This window comes from Hibiscus syriacus, unplaced genomic scaffold (genome assembly GCF_006381635.1).
Source record: "Hibiscus syriacus cultivar Baekdansim isolate YM2019G1 unplaced genomic scaffold, ASM638163v2 tig00112498_pilon, whole genome shotgun sequence".
In the NCBI taxonomy this organism is placed as follows: domain Eukaryota; kingdom Viridiplantae; phylum Streptophyta; class Magnoliopsida; order Malvales; family Malvaceae; genus Hibiscus; species Hibiscus syriacus.
The window spans coordinates 742471-766512 of record NW_024063347.1 but is presented as its reverse complement, the minus strand read 5'-3'; the positions used below and the strand labels follow the sequence as shown (position 1 = coordinate 766512).

Sequence of the window (24042 nt, the reverse complement as noted above, 5' to 3'; positions counted from 1 at the left end):
AGCTCCATATTAATTCAATTCAATTATTATTTCCGTATATTTTTTAATGGAAAAGGCACTTGATAATTCACCTATATATAATGTGCCCTGCGAATCAATTCTAATCATTCAGTTTACAAACCCAGGAAAAGCTCTCCTTTTCTGTACTCAATAAACTCTGAAAGCAATCTCTAACCTCCCTCTTCAGTCTTTGTTAATCAAACATGGCTTCCTTTGAATTTCATAACGTCAAGGCTGAGAAAGAAGATGCTTTATGGAGATACAACATGGAGAAGAAGTTGAAGATCGTGCTCCGCTTAACCGGATTTTTGTTGGCTTTGATTTTGTTGTCATGGTCGTGGTTCTCCACTTTGATCCCTGGCACCCTCGTGGTCGTCGGATATTTTCTCGGCCGTTTCGTCTCTACTTTTAACGAACCTCTCTTTACTTTCGTCCTTGCAAACTTCATAATCGTGGTTATTTATATATTATCCAGCCAAAAACAGACCCAGAAACAATCTACCAGCACTGACATCTACTATGAGTACGTCTGCAGTTCACGCCGGAATATACCAACACCCGCCGCATCCACGGTGGCTCCGGCAACGGAAGAGACCGTGATGGACAAACAAATTATCTTTGAAGTAAATGCGACTCCTCTTTCTTCTGAAAAGCAGCTAGAAACGACAGTTGATACTGATACAATTAGAGAGACAAACACTCCTATCTCACCAGTTAAACAACTTACAACGACGACAAAGCCGGCCGTGTCTTCAGCTGAATTGAAGGAAAAGGAATACCGAAGAACTCGATCAATGGTTTCGGAATCTCGAAACCAGATGCCCATGGAGCTTCGGAGATCCAAGACGGTTATCGACGGCGGAAAGATGGTGACCTCAAGTATAGAGCCGCGGACGAAATCAATGGACGAAATGAGCAGCGAAGAGTTTCAGCTGATTATAGATAGCTTCATTGCTGAAAACAGCCCCATTACACTAGGAGACAAGTGATCAAGTGCATGCCTATTGTAGAGTTACTGAAGAATTAGGAGATTTATCTCTTCTTAAAAAAAATTCTAATTATTAGGGTTTGGGATATAATAACTATTTGGGATGTACAGTGATAATATTTCCCTTATTAAAATTAATGAGATAATTATTAATCTATACGAGTCCATGTGTTTGAGCTTAATTTATTACTTATGAATCAAATGCAATCCTACATAAAAGACGTTTTTTCATATTAGATTAATTATATATTAAGATTTGGATTTTTAGTTTATTTCATGTTATTTTTATAAATAATTAATTATCTTAGACTGATAAATTTAAACTCAGGTTTATTTTTCTTCGAGAGAGATCAGACATAGAAGCGACGGACAAAAAGGCTGTTAATTTCGAGTTGGATTTGGTAAGAAATTTGGAATGTTTGACGTTTCCATTTCAGAAGCAAAAGAAAGTACGAATATCGTTCCGTTCGTTTTCCTTTCTTTTTAAGCATTAATTTAAGTTTCTCTAAATCTCCTTTTACACAAAGGTCTTACCACTTCTTTTGTGGATTTTTTTATGTTACTTTTGTCCACTATGGTAATTCGAAAGCCAAATTTTTTAATATAACAATCTGTATTTATTCAAGTTAAAAATGGAAAATGAAAGCACATTAACAATTCAATTAAAATGCCGTGAATCTACAAACCAAAATCTTGAAATTTTATCAGTAAAGTCAAAAGCTTTTGATCTACTTTTACTTCATCTCCATCATAACTGTGTTTTTCTTTTCATTCATCATTACTTAAAATCCCTTGGAACAAAGTGGGAAAAAATATTTTTTTTGCTGCAATTCCAAAGACAAATAAGCTCCCACCGGCTGCTCTTTGTATTGTCTTTTTTCTTTCAAGTGATGCATGTAAGGAAAAGCCATGAAAAACTTATTTACATATGATTAGAATCCAGTACCAAGAAAGTTGTAAAAACCAGCAGTTTGCATGGCTTTGCTAACCTTTCAAGAACAAGGTTTTATTTGGTTCTCAGTATTGACAAAAAGGACCCATTGGGATAAAAAAGGAGGGTTGAAGTTGAGGCTGAGGCTATGGCGGTTTACAAGGGAACAATGGGTTTGGACAGGGGTTCAATGCCCTTGTCGCCTGCGGGGTATTCCTATTTTGTATTATATTCGTATCAGATATATATTTAAATTCGACTTCCTGTCATCATAGGATTAACTTGTCAGTAATGAAGTCAGTCTGTAACAAAAAAGGAGGGTTTTTCATTGTTTATAATCGTTAACCATCAGCATGACCCACATTATCGTTTCCCGTTTTGGTGTTTCTGCTTGTCAACTGCTGTGCATAAACCATTAAATTCGTCATTTATTTGATGCTTGCAAGAAGATATTGTCCCGTACAAATGGCAGATGCGTAAACTTTTATTTATTTACAACATGCAATTTCTTAAAATCAATGTTGGGTGTGAAATCTTGGGGGACCATAACCATTAAACCATTAAAATCAATATTTGTCTTTATAAGGGAACAATAATATCCCACACAGAATTGATATTTACATTTATATTCTAATGCTCACAAGCTGTCATATGATATCATTATTTTCTTTGTTTCTGAATAAAAATCACTTCATCTTTAAACTATTGTAAAGTTTGCAAGTGATTTAACTTTATTTCTTGGAAACTGAGAGTAGGGAAGAGACCACTAGATTACGTTTAGTTGGTGACAATCAAGAAGAGGGTTTCTATTTTATGTATTATTTTTGGTCAGATTTTGCTGTAATAACTTGTATTGGCATTCTATGGATTCAGTGATTGAGATAGGAAAACAAATTACCTTTTAAGCTGAACAACAATAAAAGCATATGTGATAGTAATGTTTACCATAGAGCTAGAAAAAGAGAACCTACAATAAAACTTGCACCTACCCCGGATTAATAATAAAAAATAATAATAAAGAAATAAAACTTGCATGAAGCTCTGGGCCAGCCGCCCAGGTGCTCTTTGAGATCAAGTAGAGTACTTTTGAGATTGAGAACCATAAAAACACCCACTTCTGAAAAGTGTTTGATGTTGTTTTATTATACAACTTTTCATGCTGTTGTCGCAGACTTATGGAGGAGGACAAGCAACTGTCCTATTGCGGCTAAGTTTCGATTTAGTTGATTAAGCATTGATATTTTCAGAGTTCAAAGTCCTATGGATTGAAGTTATTTTCTTGATTTCTAGAAAGCAAGCAAGCAAGCTAGTTCTTAGTAGATATCATCTGATCTGAAACAAACCAACAACTTTGGCCATTGACAATCAACTCAATGAAGCGTTGATTTGATAGAGAAAATAAGATAAAAGAATTCCACTGTCCTTTGCCTTTCAATTCTCCTTTCCAGTATTAACATGATTTCTTCAGTTAGCACAATAACCCCTTTCTCTTGCAATGTCTTGGTCTCGAGTTGATCGAGAATGAATGACTTATCGTCTTCGGTAGCTGCTCAATCGCAGTATAATATTTTTAGCATACTTTGCTTATCCATTGTATTTAAAATTTCAAAATCTTAGAAAGAATGCATACCTTTTATTGAATTTGTTTATAATCATTCTATTCATTCTCTTTATGGATTTAATCTACTAAACGTGTGCAAGAAGGGGGACTTGGTTAAATCAATTCATGAGAAAGCATGAAGAGCACATAGAGAGAGAAATGCACAATCAATGCTCAACGAGTCAATAAAGGCCGTTAGGGTCCTTAAAACTAGCCAAGCATCAACATCAGTGAAAATGCAGGCATTAAGTTCTTCCAAACCAAACGGTGTGTACAGCTAAAACGGGTTCTCCATTTGGTCAACTATGCTCTGTAATCCGGATTTATAACTGGGATAAAGAAGCTGCACTGCTAGTTCATTCTTCATATGCGCATTAGAAACACGTTTCTCACCTCTTAAACTTGCTTTCTGACCAAATGATTCAGCTCTCTCATGAGTGGTTTCCTTGGTTAGAGAATGCCACTTTTTCTCAACCAAGTCCAATGCATAAGCAAATACCTCTTTCCGAGATGCTGGATCATCATCTACAATATTGTAAATTCTCCTGAAAAATGTTCAACATATCACTGGTTTGAGATGCCATGGACGAGATACATGAAAATTAATTAAAGGTTTCGAGAATCATGAATTTGATTACAGTTGATTAAATGAACTTCAATTGATATTTATTCAGTTAAAAATGCATCAGCAAACCTAATTCCAGCGATAATCAAGCATACCTGGCGGGTTTTTTGTGAATGCTGGCCTTAAGAGCTTGACAGATGTCTGCAACATGCACTCTGGATGTGAATTGTTTGGACACTCTCCGTTTCTGGGATTCTGATAAAGGTTCCCGCTTAATTATCGTGTCAACAGCACTGCAAGGAAAGAAGCTGATAATTCACTCACTTGTAAGCCTCCCAAAAGTTCGTGCTGAACTTCCATAGCATAACAATATGATTAAATGAACAATTTTGAGATTTAAAGTTCAAATAAATGCATTGATGATTAAACATGAGTATGTGTCTGAACAGGTATGCTTGATTTTTTTCCAAGTTTTTGGATGGTCAGATCCCTATAAAACATTTCCTAATATATGTTAGATATGGATGCCAGCATGGATACTTCCAAAAAAATTTAATCAAAACAACATAGAATGAATCTGCAGAGAGCCATAGCATTAACATACAAAGGTGGAGTTAATTTCTATAGCTAGTCATAAATGAAACACAAAGGCCAAAATTTACCTAATATCTTCATAAGAGAAACTAGAATCTAACATGTGAAATCCTTACAAACTAGTGATTCTAATCATCAAACAACTGATTATGAAAATTATCAATCACAACCTTCTACCAGGTCCATAGATACCTCCAAGTCGGAATACATGTGCCTTGATCCCAGCATCATGGGCTACCTTCAACCATCCTTGCTCTGCAGCTAACCTCAATTTAGCCATTTCATTTGTAGGGCTTACAGGATAACTGCCATGATGTAATGCAAGAAATTAGTGACTCCTGATGGGGAGTAATTTCTAAAACACTAGTCTATATTAATATAGGCATAGCATTGGTCTTACCCCTCATCCACACATGCACCACCGCAATCTCCATAGACACCTGTTAAGATAACAGTGGATTTCCATATCAGATATAAGTTTTAGTAAACATAAAAATGTTGTGATACCAGAATCCACTCTTTTGACAAATCGCCGAATAATGTATGAACACGATACAGTACTGTCTAGATTTTCTTCCAAGTTTCAAAGAAGAACATTAAGCCGTCATAGATCTAATGCAGATAAACTATCTTTCTAGTATTCCAGCATTTATGCATGCTATATTCAGTAAAACGATATAAATGATGAAAGGCATACTAGTTGAGGACAGATAACAGAGCCACTGAAGATTGACATCCATCAGTGTACTTCTTAGAAGTTCTCCATGTTGAAGAATCTGTAAAATCAACCAAGGAAAATATATGCCAAATTATAAACCACAAAAAAAAGGGGGGGGAAGGGGGCATAACAACCCAAAGCTGATCGATATATTGGGAACTGAAACCTGAAAGAAGGGGTAACATTCTCAGCATACCGGATCACCAATACCCATAACAGGAGGAATTGAGACAAGAAGATGTGTACAGGATTTCAATGAATTCATGGTACTCATCCTATAGAACATAAAACACGAATCAAGGCAAAAATCATTACAAAAAGATTATGACAAAAGCAGGCCAATCTAATTGCCAAGAACATTATTTGTTCACATAAGCTATTCAATTACAAGTTTGGCGGTAAAAAAAAACTAAAAAACTAAAAACTTACTCTGGCTGATTTGCATCAAAAAGGATAACATTGAATCCTCTTTGTTCGAGTTCGTTTCTCTTTTTCATGCTTGTGCAAGTCCCAGAGACAACCCTGCGATAAAAAAGGCATAGAAATGAACAATTGATGGTAAAGTTCTTTGTAAATTTAATAAACTATAAGAAATGGATATTTAGGCAATCTCACCAGCCTTCATTCAGGAGCTCCTGAGTGAAGAATTGTCCGACAAAACCCATGCCAAGAATAAACATCCGATTCCGAGAATCTTGGTCTGTCTTTCCCGTTTGGTAACAGTTAACCCTATTCGAACAAACTAAAAATTTCGGGGCTCTAGATGATTTTCTTAAACCGACGTTAAATTGAAGGGGAACGGCTGAGAAAAAACGCCCTGATAATTGACATATCTCCATCTCGAGAATACACAGCTTCTGCAATCTTAATGACACTGCTAGTATTTCCTTAAATGTTGGTTTAAAAGTAAAGATTCAATCACTCGAGTACTGGCTAAACCGGCTTAGCTAGAACTTGAGAGTCAGACAACAGACTTGAGATTACCCGGTCACAACTGTGAAATAATATTTGCTCCACAACACCGCCGATTTATTGGGTTAGTCGCCATTAGTGGGCTCAACACCTTGAAGATAATTTATAACTGGCTCGGCCTAGGGCTGTTGAATGAGAACCAAAAAAGGACAACAACATCCATCTTCTAATGTTATGGTTAGTATTTATACTATGTATAAATTCTAGATTTAGTTCATATACTCTAATGTGGTAAATGTTGGTCCCTATACTATTCAAAATTTAAAATTTCAATTAAGATTCAAATGATTCTGAAATAATATAATTAAATAATATGACTTAAAATTATCAAATTATAGAATAAAAATTAAATCTATTATTACAAAATAATATAAAGACTAATAGCAAAATTTAATTTAATAGATTCTAAATTTTTTGTCTAGATCAAGACTGAAATTTTAAAATCTAAAAGTATAAAAAATATCAAATTAAAATATAAGGACTAAATTCAAAATTTATGCATAATATAAATACTAATACAGAATTTAACTATCTATATTTATATAGAAACCTGACTAGCTAATGTTACGATTAAAATATTATTTTTATTAACGACGATAAATATTATTATATGGTTTTTTTCCCATACAAAATGCTCTTCTTCTCTTTATAACCCAACTAAATTGATAACTTTTCAATCGTAGAAAAACTAAACTGTTCCTTTTATGGTAAAGGAATTATGTAATACAAAAACTTGTGATAGAGTTGAACCAAATCGTCATTTACAAGATTAAAACCAAGATTTGAGTTTAGTGGAATCTGCCCCACAGTTTTGTTAGCTGGAATGCTATTAATGGAAAGAAACTAACACCAGCTATCAAAGTTGAAGATCAGAGCTCCAATTGACAAATATAATAAAATTGAAATTAAGACCCATCAATGGTGGTTGAAAGTTTGAAACGAAATACAAATACAACAACCTTTAACAAAACGAAATGAATTAGCAACCTGAACTAAATTTGTTCCATAATTCAATTTGTCATAACTTGTAAAGGTTCCCTTAATAGAATTGTCTCATCAGCATAGCGTGCAATTCTTTTGTTTTGAAAGCTTCAGGAAGAACAGAAAAAAGGCTCTATTCTTTTCCAAATTCGGCACTGTAGTGTGCACTTGATTCCAGTTACTTCGCTTCATTCAATTTTCAAGCTGCCTGCAATTTCATCACAAAGAGAGAGAGGTAAGAACTAAGAACATCATCGGTTATTATCCAAACTTCCTTTTCTTTTTCCCAATTATAATGCTATGTCAAATAAATGAAACAAATCTTCCCAGACTCAAGGTTCTACCTTCATGAAATCTTCGTGGATGACATAATCACGTTCTGCACGAATTGCCGACATTCCAGCTTCCGTGCAAACATTTCGCAGATCAGCACCATTAAAGCCCTAAAGCAATGGTGCGAAAGATTATATTTAGCCAGATGGGGATTATAAGCACCAAACAAAAACAAGCCACCTTTGACTTACCTCAGCAAGTTTAACAACAGCCTCATAGTCAATTTCACCATGCTTGGCTATGCCTGCAGCGTGAATCTTGAGGATTTCCATTCTTGATTGCTCATTTGGCAATTGAATCTCTATCTTTCTGTCTAACCGCCCGGGACGAAGAAGTGCAGGGTCAAGAAGTCAGGTCTGTTTGTAGCCATGATCATTTTAACCTACATGAAACAATTTAAGTTTTTAATTATTTCCCCACACTTTGGAGAATGTTAAAGCAAACCTGCATACTAGGGGCAATAATTAAGAATTGCACTGAGAGAAATTTGAGTTCCAGGGGAAATGCAATAAATAAAAACCTTGAAAGGATAAAGCTGTAATTGAAGGCACCTAGAAGTTCATTAGCGGTAAACAAGCTACCAGAATAATCCACTCTTCATCCACTTCGTGAGAAAATAATAAAAAGTATAAACAACTTAACTATGCAGTATAGAGATGAAGCTGAAAGTTCAAGAATATTTGCTTTTAATTAAAAAACCTTGAACTTCATTAATGAACAAAATGATGTACCTTCCCAAGCTGATCAAATCCATCAAGCTGATTAAGTAACTCCATCAGGGTTCTCTGTTTCTCGGTCAGCACTTGTTCCCTCACTGAAACGGCGTCCGCCAATAGCATCAATCTCATCCATAAAAATGATGCAAGGCTGAATAAAAAGAAACAAACATAAAGAGTGATATTAAGGGATATAAAAGAAAAGAAGAAACATTCATTAACTCCAGGCTCTCACTTGGTGATCACATGCTTATCCAAACATTTCTCGTATCAGTCTTGCACTCTCTCCTATGTATTTGTCAATTATTGCACTTGAAACAACCTGAATTCAGATGAAAAGGAAGACATGCATTCATTAAATTATGGGTTAACACGCCAGATAAAAAAAATCACAAAGGTAAGAGATATGGTACAGGAATTGTTCATCCCTGTTTTGTTGGATGTTTTGTGTTAAGTTTTATGTTCTTCCGTTGGAAGTGTAGGAGTTTGTTCAATCTTGTAATCTGGTTCTTGTGAATAAAAGTTTTCTTGGCTCTCCTTTCCTCCTTCGTTGTTCCTTCATGTTACTCTCATAACATGGAGGGATTGAAGGAGGATTTTAATGAGGCCTTTCTATCAAAAAAAAAAAAAAAAAAGAGATATGGTACAGAAGAAACAGACCTTCAAGAAGTTGGCATCAATATTACTTGCTATTGCTCTGGCTAACAATGTCTTGCCAGTACCAGGAGCCCCATAAAGTAGGACACCCTGCAATGAAGACAAAATATATTTAAGAGATTCTCAACCAAAATCAGTTCAAAATCACAACATCATGCTTCACCCATCACCATACACACAAGCACATCCTTTATAACTCCAGAATTGGGAGAGGAGGGAAACATGAAGCAATAATCACCTTTGGAGGCTTAATCCCAACTCTAAGGAAAAGTTCAGGATTCATGAGAGGGAGCTCAATAGATTCCCTCAGCTCTCGTATTTGATCAGACAAACCACCAACAGCTGAGTAGCTAACATTACCAGGATCTTCATGCAACATGCTGTAAACAACTGGATCAACCTGTAATCCAAAGATGCAATATGGTATCAGACATTGCCAAAGAATACTCGTTTACGAACTAATTCAGATTCTAATTACTTACTTCACGAGGAAGAGCCCTCATGATTGTAAGTGTTGTCATGTCAAGAACCACTCTAGTTCCAGAAGTCAGTTTCTCCTTATCAACTTTATTGCGGCAACCAACAACATAGCGAGGACCACTGCTTGCTTTAACAATAAATGAAAAGTCATACAACATCCAAGTTTATAGTTATTATCATTGATCAATTCTCACAAAAAAAAAACGAATCAATACAGAAACAGAGTTTAAAAGTCTGTAAGGCAAGTTCAGAAGATGTTTAGCTAATTAAACTAAAATTAGCAAACATCAACAATAGCGGTGGGAAAAGAAGTATAGATGCAGACTTCCAGCGTTCATTATCAAGAGGCCTAAGAACTTCCCCAATGATCTGACCAACACTCTGAAGAGACTTCAAATCATCTTCTGTTTTGTTGAATTCCTTCTTAGCAGCTCTCAGACTCTCCCTACCAGAACATTCATGAGTATAACACTAACTACATGTGGAAAAAACCATCTAACATAAGCATAAGATTGTTCAGAGAGATAAAGATTTGGTTTGTGAACTAATAGCTACAAATTTTCTTTGTTAAACTATTGCAGCAATGAAAGTTTAAAGCAGAATATCAGTCAATCGCATTAACCAAGACAAGCAGCTGATAGAACCGACAGAGAACCATAACGGCAAAGAAAAACCCCAAATTCTAAAGTTTTCTAAAGTGCGAAACCGCGAAACGATAATTCAAAATAAAAAAAACGCAGATCGAGAAAATCGGTCCGAAATTGGATTAGATCATGGAGATAATGAGATGAGAAGGGAGGAAACCTGCTCGAACCCTGGATTCGTACTCTTTTTGTTGAAGGAGTTTCTTCCTATACTCAGCAATCGCACTACAGCGTCGAGTGGCGTCTTCTCCGTCGCTCATTGTCGCAATCTCTGACCAAAGATCGGAATTGTTTGGAATGCTTTGTTTTGGGTTTTTTCGATATTGCTTGTTGTGGGAGTGGGAAGTGGGAACTATTGATTGTAAATGAATAAAAGTATCTCCATATAGGAGTTTTAAACCAACGAATTATCGTATTAACAAATATTATAAGGGTTATATTTATTATAGTACTAATTTTCATACTATAATAACAAAAGTAATAGTAATCAAATAAACAATTTTATTAAATAAAGTCGTAGTATTATTAAAATAGACTTTATATTTATATTAAATCATATTTATCATTTTAATTTAATTAATATTATTTTTTATATCAATTGAAATTAACATTTAATATATAAATATATGTATTAGCATTAAACTCTTACATATTTTCATTCAAATAATATTTAAATAAAATCAAAAAAAAAATTAATATTATTCAACTAGATTTTTCTCCATCACCAAAACATGTTTGATTTCCAATATTTCTAGAAATAATAGTAAGTTAAAAAAATAATTTTTAAAGAGAAAATATTGAACTATAGGTTTTTTTTATAAATTTGAAATGAATTATAATTTAAAGAAGATAAAATATCATTTTAATTGGTCACAGAATAATTTTCTTTTATTATATTTTAATTTATGTGTTATTTAAATTATTTTTTAGTATTTCAATTTTTAAATTTAAAGAAATAAAAACTCAAGTTTCTAACGTTTTATATCTTTGTAGGTAACGCCTATTTTACATTCCCAAGACTATGAATCATGCTTAACAATCATAAAGGACTAAAAATTCATTCCACACTATATACATAACTCAATGAGACTTAAAGTATGTTACTATACATATTCAAGTTTAAAAATCAAAAGAAAAAAGATTTTGTTATTTATTATTCTATTTTTCTTTTGTACATAGAATATAAAATTTCATTGAATATCTTACTCATTTTTGTGAGATTTAATTTGTAAACACCCATTAGAGAAGTGTTCCTTGTTTACACAGATCAAACCATGTAAAAAAGAGTGTTTCTAGTTTAACTTAGATAAACTAGAGTGGTTTTATATTAGCCATTGTAAAAGAAAGAGAGGGGTTTATATATTCATGAAAGGTTACGTTTAAGTTAATGAATTGAGAAAATATTAGTGACAAAAAACAAAGGCAATAGATGTGAATTTAGATTGATAAAGTTTACCACTTTAAATAAATTGTGCCAAGAATTTAGTTTGTTTTCGATTGATTGATCGAGCTAGCAATATCCTTTAATAATTTAAGTGGTGTATTGATATTAAAGATGTTAATGATATCAAATGATGCCTTAATAATTCAATAAGCCTTAAGAATCATGTAGGGCTTCAAAACACGTATTTTAGATGTTTTGATGTATTTTTTCTAGTCTTGTTATGAGTTTTATAAGTTGTAATATTAATAATATTCATGCAATATTGATACCCTATGAATTTAACTTTGAATTTCAATAATATTCATATAATATCGAGCATTTAGACATTATTCTATTAAAATTAAAAAATTAAATAGGTAAAATTTGGTAAATATTGAATGATAAATAATATTTATTTCAAATTTAATTATTTTTTTATTATTATCTTATATTTAAATAAATATTTTGGGAACCCATCGAATGGCTAGTGGTAAAAATGAATTTTGTTCATCTTAGAAAACCCAAAGTTGAAAAGTTACGTTTGTAGGATATATATGTTATCAATAAACTGAGAAAAATATTAATTATTTAAATATATAAATTAAAGTATCATAACATATAAAATAATATTTTTTTAAGATAAAAATATTATTATTTATAAATTTAAACAATTTAAACTACTAAGATTTATAGATAATTAATATTTAGTTAAAAAATATTTCAATTATATAAATAATTAAACAAGTAAAGACATACAATGCAAGTGGTGTCGAAAACTAATTTCACAAAAAATATAGATAAGTTAAAGTTTAATATAGATAAAATATTGAATACTAATGTAGAAAAATAAATAAATTTAATATTAATATGAAAAAAATACCAATATAAAAATGGTTAAGTTTTAAAATTAAAAGGACTTATCCTAAACTAAAAACATCATTAATAAATAACTAACATTCAATTTTAAATTAAAAAATTAAAATTAATCTTTTCAATCAATTTAATTTTATAAAAAAACTATATATTAATATTTATGTTAATGTATTATTTTGATAATAAATTAAATTACTGAAGTGATTAAAATATTTATGTCATTAAATGTTAAGTATTATGACCTTGGATATTTTATAATAGACGTGGCACTTAAAACTTTTGATTTCAAACAGCAATTATCTTAACATCTTTCACTATGAGGTTGAATATTAAAAAGAAACCCTAATGACTGTTGTGCATGTTCTAAACACTAACCTAATGAGCAGTGTCATTGCTATTACAAATATGTAGAAAATAAAAGCCTATAAACGCAAAGGAGTTTCAAACAGCAGGGCAACCTTCAGACACGACTCCGGAAAACGTGGGACAACGCGCCAACTCGCAATGATCGCTGGCTTTGAGACCCCACCATTGCGGACCAGTGATATCGTAGGATTGAAGGGTGAAGTAAAGGACTACAGCCATGAAAGCGACACAGGCATCCAAAGCAGCCGATAAGACATATGTATGCTTTGCCCACCATCGCTTGTACGGTTGTACCTACTGTAAACATACCGGTTGAAGAAAAGTCCAACAGTTCCCCAACAAATGTGGTGCACGGCTTTAGCCGGTAGCATGCTCATTGTTGCTCCCAGAATCATCGGCATGTGTATTAGTTTGATCCATTTCTTCTCTGGGAATTTGCGCGATAGCCACCATACCGGAATCGGGGAGAGCAGGCCTATGAGGAAAAACCAGGTCATCTCTTTGTAGTTCCCGTATTTAGTGAACATACGGAGCGTGCCTACGACACCCCAAATGATTGAAGCATTGTAAAATACATCATCACCGGGGCATGTCCATGGACTTCCCTCGGGCAACAAAGCAGGGTTACATATGTATTCGATACTGGATAGAAGCCACCATGATGTTCCAAAGTAGCAAGTCGAATCAACTATGGTTCCAACAAGCTGCACGACGAACATCGATTTGGGAGGGATCTTCATATAATGGCCTAATTTGAAGTCTGAAAGCAACATCAGAGCTTGTACCATACTGATATAGCCATAGGTCTTGAAAGAAACATTTGCCATAGGCTTGCCAGGATACAAATACCCGATGACCAATTCGGTAATCACATTTAACCCCACAGCCATGTTCGTCGTGGCTTGAATGATCCCGACAGGCAAGGTGAAACACAGTGCAATTACGCAGGCTAGCAGAACTTCACACCATGGGAGCTGCAGCTGTTTGCCGAAACCTTCACAGGCTAAGATGGAAAGCCTCATAACTGTAACCAATATAACAATAAACCACCATTGGGGGACTGCTTCATAGTTCTTCTTCATCAGCCTCGTGTGTATATCAGAAATTTTATCCTTGGATGCATATGTAGTCTTTCTCCACAATTCCCAGATTGTTTTTCCCTCGAATAGGAAGACATGGGAAATGGTGGCCGAATGGGTTGCAAAGCTTAATCCATATAGAAAAACAAATGCGACACTCAGATAGAGTTTGCTATAATTGTTGTATTCGGTAAGATTGATATCGAACGTTTTCTTATTCAGAATTCTAGAATGTTGTAAGTCTGGCCATCAGCGTTGAAAGTATGAGAAGAAATCAAGGGGAATCTCCTAGCTTCATATAGGTTCAACCAGTTAGCAATGGGGATAAGAACATAGAGAAACAAGAAGAAGCCGAACATTATGTTACATATGGCAAAAAAGGGTGTGGCAAGAGGACTTCCCAAGAAGACTGCAACAGTGGCCCAGTCGAGACCGAATGAGCCAATGCCAAAGCCGTTTAGGCCAGATCCTATCTGCTGGATAGGGATAGAATTCTTCCAGATCAAACAAACAAAGGAGAAAGCCGATATTGATTGAAAAAAGTAGCCTGGTACAATGTAGTAAGCAAAGTTTGATATGAAAACCATGATGAAGAATTGTAGCCTTGTATGTTCACCTTTTGGTCTCTTTTCCTTCTCGTGTAATGTACCGAACAAAGAAACTTGGACCAAGGTGATTGGCCACCACATGTAAGGTGAGTCAACCAGGACTTTTCTGAACAGACAGCCCAACCATATCCAAGCAACTGCGTAGTTTGTGCTAGCAACATGGCTGCAACTGGGTGCAATGATCTGTGATAGAAGGCCTTGACAATGGTGATGATATTTACTGCATAAACACCCCCAGCTCCACGGTTGGCAAATATGGTTATCAGCACATGTTCTTTCTTGGTGAATGGCCCCGGATTCAATGAGAAAGACCATGGCGTCAATGGGACTGGGACTTCAGTTTTTGGCAGAGTTGCGGCCATTAGCTTCCCTAAAGGGAGAACAACGATCTGGGCCGATATTGACGAGACCGAGAGCTAATTTTGACGATAAGCAAAGAATTCATTCACGAAGGATAGAACGCAACGAGATAGTAGGCTGAGAACCCATGTGCGAAACGTCAAGGCCGAGAACAGATCGATAAACCGTATCGTGGTATAACCACTGTCTTAAAAACGAATTTGTCCCGATATGTATAATCGTTGCAGTAGGCGGACCGTCCCCCGAGGTTAACACGGTCTCCTCATTTATTTCTTTCAAAGAGAAATTCCTCAAGAATTTTCTCTAAAAAAATAGTATCCGCGCAGAAGTGTTGAAGACACGTATTACTACGACCACGAGCCGAGCCGAGCCGACGGTAGCGGCGGTGTGCGAGAGTTCCCCTTGTTCTCTTTCACTCAACAAGGAAATGGGAAATCCAAACCATAAATACAAATTTCCAATAGTATTTACAATACAATGTGGGATTGAGCAGTACCAACAGGAACCGTTAGCCTAACTTGCTCAATGGGATAGTCATCCACTTCCATCTTCTTCTACATTGGTTGCAACTTGAATTTTCTCCCTTCAAGCTTCCACCTCCATTGCCTCCATCTCTCTAGGGACGGAGGTGATCGGAATTGTGAACCTTGGATTATCATCATCCATTGCTTCTGGCGATATGATGATGAACAAACGCAAAGATTATACCTTTTGTATTAAGAAGGATCAGACGTCGTTGGATAATAAAGATTTCGTCTTTTATTTATAGATGTGTTTTTATTTTCAGTTTGATAAAATTAGTTGTTTACAACAACTACGTTTCTGTGTTAGTTTTATATTACGAAGAAAACTGCACAGAGACTTCATGGTAAAATTTACTAGATAATGTTCTCGAATTTTTTATTTCACGAGATAATGCACTCCCCAGATTAATTGTTCAAATGGGGTAAAATTCACAGTGTTGGTCATAGGTCGTCATGCCATCCGGGAGATCTACTACTTGGCCAGCTTCCAAACAAACACACATAGAGAATGAACGTGAATGAACGTGTTGCATGGCACATACACGTCCCCAATCATAGGTCGTCAAGTACTCCGGGCGACCTTGTAAGTCGCCAAGCAATCCGAGAAATTGTAGGTCGCCATACAATCCTCTCCTCGCGTGTGATTCCTCTTACAACTGCTCAGGAGAACTTATTTCTCCTACTCCTCGCACAATTCTTAAATCAAACACCCCTAATAATAATAATAAATTAAGTGTGTGATGTTTAATCTAAACTCGTCCCACAATAATTATACATCCCTAATTTTAAAGGTAAAAGTAGTATTTTAAAATTACCTTTAAAATTATCTGTCATATGCATTCCCACTTTTTAGTGTCTCCCATAATTTTCTACTTAGAGTGGTTGTTGAATTGTCACTTCGCATTTAAATATTAATTTTAAGAAAATACCAAAATCATCTAAAAACTATTTTTGTTTTATTTATTTTCACCAAAAGTATCTGACGCAAATTATCCATCTTTGAGATAATGGCGACTCTGGTTTCGCTGCCTTCCTCTTATCTAACCCAACGCCTTACTATCGACAAATTCTTCTTTGGTCCTCTCCTCCCCATTTCTGCAAGCACAAGGTGTGCATCTTTGGTCACTCCAGCAATTCTCGTAACCGGAGATTCTGTACGATAAAGTCACTCACGAAAACCGAGGAGCGCCTTCGACAAACTCCACGACATTACTGAAAGAACCTCACAAGTATTTTGATAAAGTTATCATCACCGTCCGTTCGGGTGATGGTGGTCATGGTGCCGTCCTTACAATGCCTAGCCAACAACGAGCTGCGAAGTCGCAAGGAAAACATGAGAATAAAGAGAAATCAAAAAAGAAATTCCGTATAAAAGGGATTTCGATGGATCACTTATCCTTGGGTGGGTGCCTCGGTTCTATCTATCTTAAAATCTGAATTTCTTTATATTAATAGTTCATTTTACTATTGATATTCACTCTGAAATTTTATTTATATCTATTCATACAAAAAATATCCATTAATAATATATATGTCATCCTTCAAAAATATTTCTGAATTCACCGTAGATATGAGTCATTAAGGGAAAGATACATTATTGGAACTTCATGAGAAGAACCGGTATAATGCAAAACGTGGTGGCAATGTCAATGCCATGGGTGTTTTAACTTCTCAGTTGCGTGATGGCCTTGCTGCCCCAACGTTGCGTATCCCTGTTCCTCTTGGTTTGTAATATTACACTGCTGATACCATCTTTAACATTTGGTTTTTCATCTTTAACATTGAATTTCAGTTGGTATTAAATTGTAGTAATTATAAATGCAGATTAATGATGTGATAAATGAATTTGACTTTTAAAAAAAAAAATAAAGACTTGACTTTTTTTAATTGAGACTTATTTGATTCTTAAAATCACGAGAATACAAGATTTAGAAATATTTATAAAGTAATTAAATCTGTTAAATAAGTAGTCAACTAATTCCAATTTATTGAAATTAATAAAAAAATAAGAATAAATTTTAAAAATATTCAAGAAATTTGTATTAAAATGTTTCAAAATTATAAAAACGATTTGAAAAAATAAATTTGTTTACCAAACAAATTTTCGTTCTTGCAAACTCAGTCTATTTTTGTTTTTGGAATACATTTCTTTTTTTTTTATAAAATCAACCTTGTATTAGAGAAATCATCTCTTATGAGATTCTTTCCTACTGTTTAAAATCTAGCAAGTCTTCACTCTTGTCGGACCAAATCTATTTGTCCTTATAACACATTGCCATAGAATAAATTTTGTATATCATTTTTTTCTAATAAGATATATTATAAGAGATAATCGCTCCAATACTTATTGATTCGATTTTTACCTAGAAAGGTTTGTTTAATTTTGAAATTTGTAGGGATTTAATAAGTATTCAAACTGAAAAAAAAACTTGGTAATAACGTAATTCGTCTAATTTCACAATTAAGAGGGACCTAAAAGTAATGTGAACCAAAAAAATTAGAGAGTTAAGGCTTAAGTTACCTAATTTCAAACTAATAGGACCTAACAAACAATTGAACCTGAATTTTCACTAGAGAACAAGGGAATCCTTTCTCACAGCAGAATTATGCAGATGTAAATAGTGTGAAATTTTCACACCAGAACAAGATAATCCTTTCTCACACCTACAGGTATAAAACTTGCACTTGGCACTAGTAAACCCGTACTCTAAATTGCATAAAATTACTATACTGGTATCAGATGGCACTTCAAAATGGTGTACATAATTCCTACAGATTTTGGCATAAACTAGCATTTTTTCACACAAAAAATTCATGGTTGACTACCACCACATTAGTATCATCCATGTTGCCCCTTCCACAAGAAATGTCTACTACTTTTTAGTGATATCATTCACTGCCTTTCCTACTGAGAACTACCCTACAGTCTCCACCATCCCTTAATAACACAGCTGCTGCACAAGCTCCGCCATTAACACCCTGAAAGCAAACAGCAACATAACAATAAGGAATCAAAATCCCAGCAGATTGGATGAGCAAAAAGCAAACGCCATCAGCTTCTAAAGTTGGCATCTCTCGAGTCCTTTCTATAATGAAAAATTCTATTTTCAACAGGGAGTCAGGGATGCATACCTGTTACAGACCACCATAAGTTACGATCAAGTCAGAATCTTTGGGCTCGTTTATTATCCTTTCAATCATTGAAGTGAATTTCTCTTGCTGCGCCATCACTTCCAAAATCCTATCCTCTGGGACATTGCAGCCATTATTGTGCTGAACATCCCCTTTGTGAGAAGAATAGAACAGTAATTCTGATAACCGATCCTTCTCGGCTTGTCGATAACATTTCAACCCCTCTATTGTCCCAGATGAGATAAGGTGGTAAGTGTATACAACTCTTTTCTGTCCAAGCCTGTATGCACGGCATATAGCTTGTCTTTCAACAGACGGGTTCCATGTCACGTCGAGCAAAACCACTCTAGAACCACCAACAAGATTTATACCTTCCGAGCAAGCCCTTGTTGATGCAAGCAATACCCTTGCTTTGCTCTTTGGATCATTGAAAACATTGATTATCCTTTGGCGCTGCTTTATTTCACATTGCCCGTCCATGTACAATATCTCATCCATTTCCTTCCATTTGAAAAAAAATTTAAGCTGCTCCACTATTAGGTTTAATGGTTCAAGGTATTGACTGAAAACTAAGACCTTTTCATCCAGAGCTCCACTAAGCTTAAGAAGTTCCATAAGGAATTTTGTTTTAATTCCTTTATCAGGCTTCAGTCTTATCATTTCTAACTCATTCATACTAACAATGGAGCCAACGATTTCTGTAATATCTTTCTTATTGGATAACTGTAGCAACAAAGAAGGGTGGGTGGAGATCAAGGACACATAATACTCTCGCAAAAATGGATTTCTTGTTTCTTTAACACGCTCAAGGATTCTAATCTGCAGATTAGAGGGCCGTAAAACAACCACAGAATGCCTCAAACCAGGAAGGGTAGTTTGTAGAATTGTACCCTTATGCACATGCACAAAAGGCTTAATCACAGCTTTAAGCTCACTCAATTTTTCAGCTTCATATATATCATCTTTGCCAATGGAATCAGTCAAAAGGTCCCATTTCCTTTTTGCTTCGCTTCCTTCATCACTGCACTTCTTATTAGCTTCTACTCGATGCCTATACTGGATTCCTTCAGCAAATTTCGGTCTCACTAGGCGAAGAGTGTTGAATAGCTCATCAAAATTATTTTGGAAAGGAGTTCCAGAGAGAATGATACGACGTTCAGTTTTGATTCTCGATAAAGCCTTCCACATAAGTGTATCATCATTTCTAGGTGTGTGCCCTTCATCAAGAACAAAGAGACCGGGAAGCTCAAGAAGGATTTTACTCACATGCTTATCTACCGTTGTACATTTTTGCTTCTCATCGATGTCTTTTCCAGCAAGTTGCACAAAAAGGTTGTAACTGATTCCCAGAATGCCTCCATCGGATTTCCAAGACAGCAACTTCACCATACGTCGGGCAAGAGGTCTATCTTGGTAAGGAACACGGTGCTTGAATTTTTCATAAAGACCAATACCATACAGTTTTTCCTTGCCAGAAAATTTCTCAGTGTTGAGATTGTGAAAGGGAATGTCAACCTTCCACTTTCTAAATTCTGCTTCCCATGTGAGTAGCATGCTGCGAGGAGCAACAATCACTGGCCTGCAACTTGGATATTCATTTAAGTACGTCTGAAGAAAGACTATCATTAGAAGCGTTTTCCCTGTCCCGGGAGCATGAGATATAATGCATCCACCACCACCTTTGGATGAGTTTTTCGACTTGTCACGATAAATCCCACCTGCTATGTTATTCCAAATAAATTCAAAACCTTCATGCTGATGGGGGTAGAGTTTACGTTTCAAATCAGGAATGATTCCCCACACCGTGCCCTCGATATTAGCAGAGTGATCAATGCCGGGTATATCAAGGTTAGAGTCTTCACATTGAAGGCCATCAAATATAGAAGAGTCCATATTGCCACAGAATTGTCTTTCATATTTTCCACAAGGATCTGCCATCTGAATCAAGCAAAACCAAGTTATGAACAATCGAGTGTTATGTAAATATGTGTATATACATTAGGCTCCTAGTGATTAGCCTATTGAGCAATTTAGCTAGGCTCATAGCATAACTCTCACTGGAACTGTTTAGAATAAAATGCCCCAAATTTTATGGGCTAAAATCCCCAGCATTCCTAGAAATTCAAAATGCAAGAAAGCTTATCCATCAATGCTTTCAACAGAGCACTTCTTCAACCATCATGCCACTTTATACCCAGCCAAGATAAAATAAAACAAACCGCAATTATGAAAATGAATGTTCCATTTTAGATTATTAAGCATGAAACATGGAGGCACGACAAACAACTTACAAAAGGTGGTGACATATCTTTGATATCCAGCAGCAGGAAAGAGCAGAATTTGCATTTCATTCCAACTTCTTCGTCTAACACGAGATTATGATCCCCTTGACGACATCGAGATAGGGTTGTTCTGTCATGTTCAGACTCTGAAACATTAGCAACTTCATTTTCCACCTGTTCATCAATTCAATATGAAAAGTACTAGTTCAGTTTAAATCCAAAATGCAGCATGCAGACACAAGTAGAGTTAAATGACTTTGAAACTAGTGGTGTAAAGGGCAAACAAACTCTGATTTTGCTAAAGCAAAATGCAATAATCAAATACATGGTCGTCCTCATTATTATTCATGAAGCATTCAACATACCATAGATGGCAGAGTTGATGTCGAACCGAACTCGGACACCATAGAAAGATGCATCTCAGACCACAAGTAATCTATTTCTTTCTCGAACTCGGTTTTCTCGGGAATGATTTCTTCCTCAACTCCAAAAGTAAACTTGAGAGGCAAAATGTTTTCTTCGTTTTCTTCTTTTAGAATGAGATTCTCTTGGGATGTGTTAGAATCCAAGTCTAAATCCTGTTTTTCCACAATAGATTCGGCGAGAAAGCTAAGAAGGTCAAACTTTTCTCTCTCAGACATAGTGATGGAACCATCCAAGCCAATGGAGCCACTTAATTTCATTTTACACTCCTTAGAGAGTTCCCCGACGAACTCGGTCTCTACAGCTTTTCTTTTCACAATGAAACGACTTGACGTCTCTGAAAAAGAAGTTTCGGCGTCATCTTCCGAACTAGAAGAGGACCGAGGATCCTCCTCTTCCTGCTCCTCATAATAATCCAAATCGTCTGGATCAGAACTATCCTCTCCACTTGTATTGGAGAGATCGTCATCCGAAACTGCCATTGAATCATCATCCTCACTGTATTCTTCATCATCATTATCATCATCACTACTCAGCCAAATAACACCCGGTTGAGGGTTGCTTCCATCTTGGTCTCCCAACTCATCGTCAGATTCTTCTATCAAGATTCGAACTTGAGCGGTTTCCTTTTGAGAACTCAAAGACACGTCACCATTGAAGGAAGGATCCGGCGTAGACATTTTCGTTTTGGCCCTTCCATCATCCGCCGCCAGTGTCTTCCTCCGCTTGCTATCAACACAGCAGGACGTCGCTTTCCGCCGTTTACTTCTTGTTCTGGAAGCAACCGGAATCGACTTACTCGACATTGTGCGTGGATTGAAGAAAAGAGAAAAAGGAAAAGCTTTGAAGTTTGAGGAAGAAATGCATGAGCAACAACAGTAAGGAGACTTGGGAAATACAATATTATTGTGATAAGATTAATTAATAAAGTAATTGTCAAAAGTAATGAGATGATTAGAGGAAAGTACGCCTGGAGTGGCAATGGCCGACAACAGTAGTTCAGCGGACAAATCAGAAACAAAAGTAAATGGTAAAAATCCAAGACAACCTCAAACCTAAGAGTGTTCGCGATTTCGTCCCACTGCTTTTCAACAGATAGTCTACTAGTTTTGTTTTTGATAATTATCAATTTATCTACAAATATTCAACTTATAAAAGTTGCATTTGAGAGAATAAAAATTTGCTAGAATTGGTTGAAAAAAAAAGTCAATTTCCAAATCCTTCCAAAGAAGACATAACATCTTTTCAATTAAAAAATAAGACATAACTCAGGAAGATATGAAGATTTCCAAAGTATCTGACACGACTGCTTTGGTTTTGCAAGTTCTGTAGACTTTGGTGAAGTGGCCAATAAGGGGATAGTTTGTTTGGCACCTTTTCCCATTGATGTATCTCTCTTTCACTTCATTTACTACAACTGCAGGACCTAGTTGAAGTATTAATGCTCACCAAGATCATCCCATTTAGGGACGGGCATAGGATTCGTATCTTATGCACCAAGATCATCCCATTTAGGGACGGGTATAGGATTAGTATCTTATGAGTTTTGATCTAATCTGATATTATTGATTCAGATATGTTTTAAATATAATTCAGGTTCTCATTGACCCGGATCAGACTTTTTTTAAAATATTATGTTTAGGTCGGATCAAATTTTTTTAAAGATTATGTTTAGGTCGAATCAGATTTTTTTTAAAGATTATATTTGGGTCGGATAAGATTTGAGTTTAGAATAAAAATATTTAACTTGATCCGAAAAAAATAATTTTACTTTAGATATATAGAGATAATTACAATAATATTCATATATATATTATTTTAATTAAGTTTATATTCTTGTTGAATAAAAACAATATTTTGTATAATATATTATTTTGAGTCGAGTCTAGTTTGTGTTTTATCTAAAACAAATGGTCAGATTTGGATCGGTGAATGGTATATATCAAATCGGGTGTATTATATATAATTTTAGGGTTAGGTTGAATTGATCGAAAACTCGACCCAACTCAACTCATCTCTAATCCCATTAGTTACTAATTCCGATATTACAGACCAATCTATACATACATTTAAGTGTATATATCTGAAGAAATACAATAATAACTTGGAACTGTTATGGCTCGATGACTATTATTTTTACTGTGAAGAACCAAAGTGAAAAGGTGAGGGCATGGTTTCTTGTTTCTTGTTTCCAAGCTTAAAGCATCCAGATTTCTGCCGGCACAATGATGCAGCTGCCTCCTTCATCCATTATGGTTTGGACACCAAGATTTTGATATCAAATGCACCGGGTTCATATAGGAATACGAAGAATATATTTGATGAGGGATTCCATCATTTAGAGTATGTCCATTGTTCAACCATAATTACTAAGTCTAATAACTAGTTAATGAAATTAGTCACATTATTAAAGGAGGCTTACAATAACCTACAAGGAAAAGCGTTAGACGAGAAGTACAAATAATAAGACAATAGCGAGAAGCAGATCAGACATGCCTTCAATCAAATCAAGTATAAACTAAATCTCATATCATCTGTCTGTATGTTCGTATGTAAGGTTTTGATCACAAAAAAGGAGGCCCAATGTTGGGTCAGTGGAAGGAGATTGTTTTAGTAGTTGTAGAATAAGCTTCCCATAGCCCATCATCTGCCTTATTGATCATAAAAAAGGCCCAACATCGTATTTGATCGTTATGAAGCCTAAACAGTAAAATCACAATGATTAACTTGCTTTTGCTGAACTTGCGGCAATAAAGAGGAACCCGTGTTCGCAGTGGCCTTAGCTAACATGGG

At 35.2% G+C, this 24042-nt stretch overlaps 3 protein-coding genes and 2 pseudogenes across 3 annotated transcripts; 1 reads left to right on the top strand and 4 right to left on the bottom strand.

The window, feature by feature from the left end:
- Nucleotides 1–203: 203 nt before the first annotated feature.
- Nucleotides 204–989, top strand: LOC120180628. Its single transcript, XM_039185926.1, has one exon. It carries the CDS (start codon nucleotides 204–206, stop codon nucleotides 987–989), a length of 786 nt encoding a protein of 261 aa, XP_039041857.1.
- Nucleotides 990–3744: 2755 nt separating this feature from the next.
- On the bottom strand, nucleotides 3745–6347 carry LOC120180503. Its single transcript, XM_039185816.1, has 8 exons — nucleotides 6012–6347; nucleotides 5826–5918; nucleotides 5593–5671; nucleotides 5376–5454; nucleotides 5079–5118; nucleotides 4849–4983; nucleotides 4240–4377; nucleotides 3745–4064 (listed from the first exon to the last, which is right to left on the bottom strand). Exons 1-8 carry the CDS (start codon nucleotides 6233–6235, stop codon nucleotides 3797–3799), a joined length of 1056 nt encoding a protein of 351 aa, XP_039041747.1. The 5' UTR covers nucleotides 6236–6347; the 3' UTR covers nucleotides 3745–3796.
- Nucleotides 6348–7385: 1038 nt separating this feature from the next.
- Nucleotides 7386–10519, bottom strand: LOC120180605 (annotated as a pseudogene).
- A 2397-nt stretch (nucleotides 10520–12916) lies between these two features.
- LOC120180627 lies at nucleotides 12917–15554 on the bottom strand (annotated as a pseudogene).
- A 2990-nt stretch (nucleotides 15555–18544) lies between these two features.
- Nucleotides 18545–22055, bottom strand: LOC120180626 (SNF2 domain-containing protein CLASSY 3-like). Its single transcript, XM_039185925.1, has 3 exons — nucleotides 21192–22055; nucleotides 20836–21000; nucleotides 18545–20482 (listed from the first exon to the last, which is right to left on the bottom strand). The coding sequence occupies exons 1-3, from the start codon at nucleotides 22053–22055 to the stop codon at nucleotides 18548–18550; spliced, it is 2964 nt and encodes a 987-aa protein (XP_039041856.1). The 3' UTR covers nucleotides 18545–18547.
- Nucleotides 22056–24042: the final 1987 nt, after the last annotated feature.

Excerpts from the sequence above, each read along its gene's own strand:
- LOC120180628 (XM_039185926.1), top strand. The coding sequence starts at position 204 with ATGGCTTCCTTTGAATTTCATAACGTCAAGGCTGAGAAAGAAGATGCT.
- LOC120180503 (XM_039185816.1), bottom strand. The coding sequence starts at position 6,235 with ATGGAGATATGTCAATTATCAGGGCGTTTTTTCTCAGCCGTTCCCCTT. Across the intron at positions 5,672-5,825 it reads TTTGATGCAAATCAGCCAGA|GATGAGTACCATGAATTCAT; the intron begins GTAAGTTTTTAG and ends TATGTTCTATAG. Across the intron at positions 5,119-5,375 it reads CTGTTATCTGTCCTCAACTA|GTGTCTATGGAGATTGCGGT; the intron begins GTATGCCTTTCA and ends TTATCTTAACAG.
- LOC120180626 (XM_039185925.1), bottom strand. The coding sequence starts at position 22,055 with ATGTCGAGTAAGTCGATTCCGGTTGCTTCCAGAACAAGAAGTAAACGG. Across the intron at positions 21,001-21,191 it reads CATCAACTCTGCCATCTATG|GTGGAAAATGAAGTTGCTAA; the intron begins GTATGTTGAATG and ends ATTGATGAACAG. Across the intron at positions 20,483-20,835 it reads AAGATATGTCACCACCTTTT|ATGGCAGATCCTTGTGGAAA; the intron begins GTAAGTTGTTTG and ends TGCTTGATTCAG.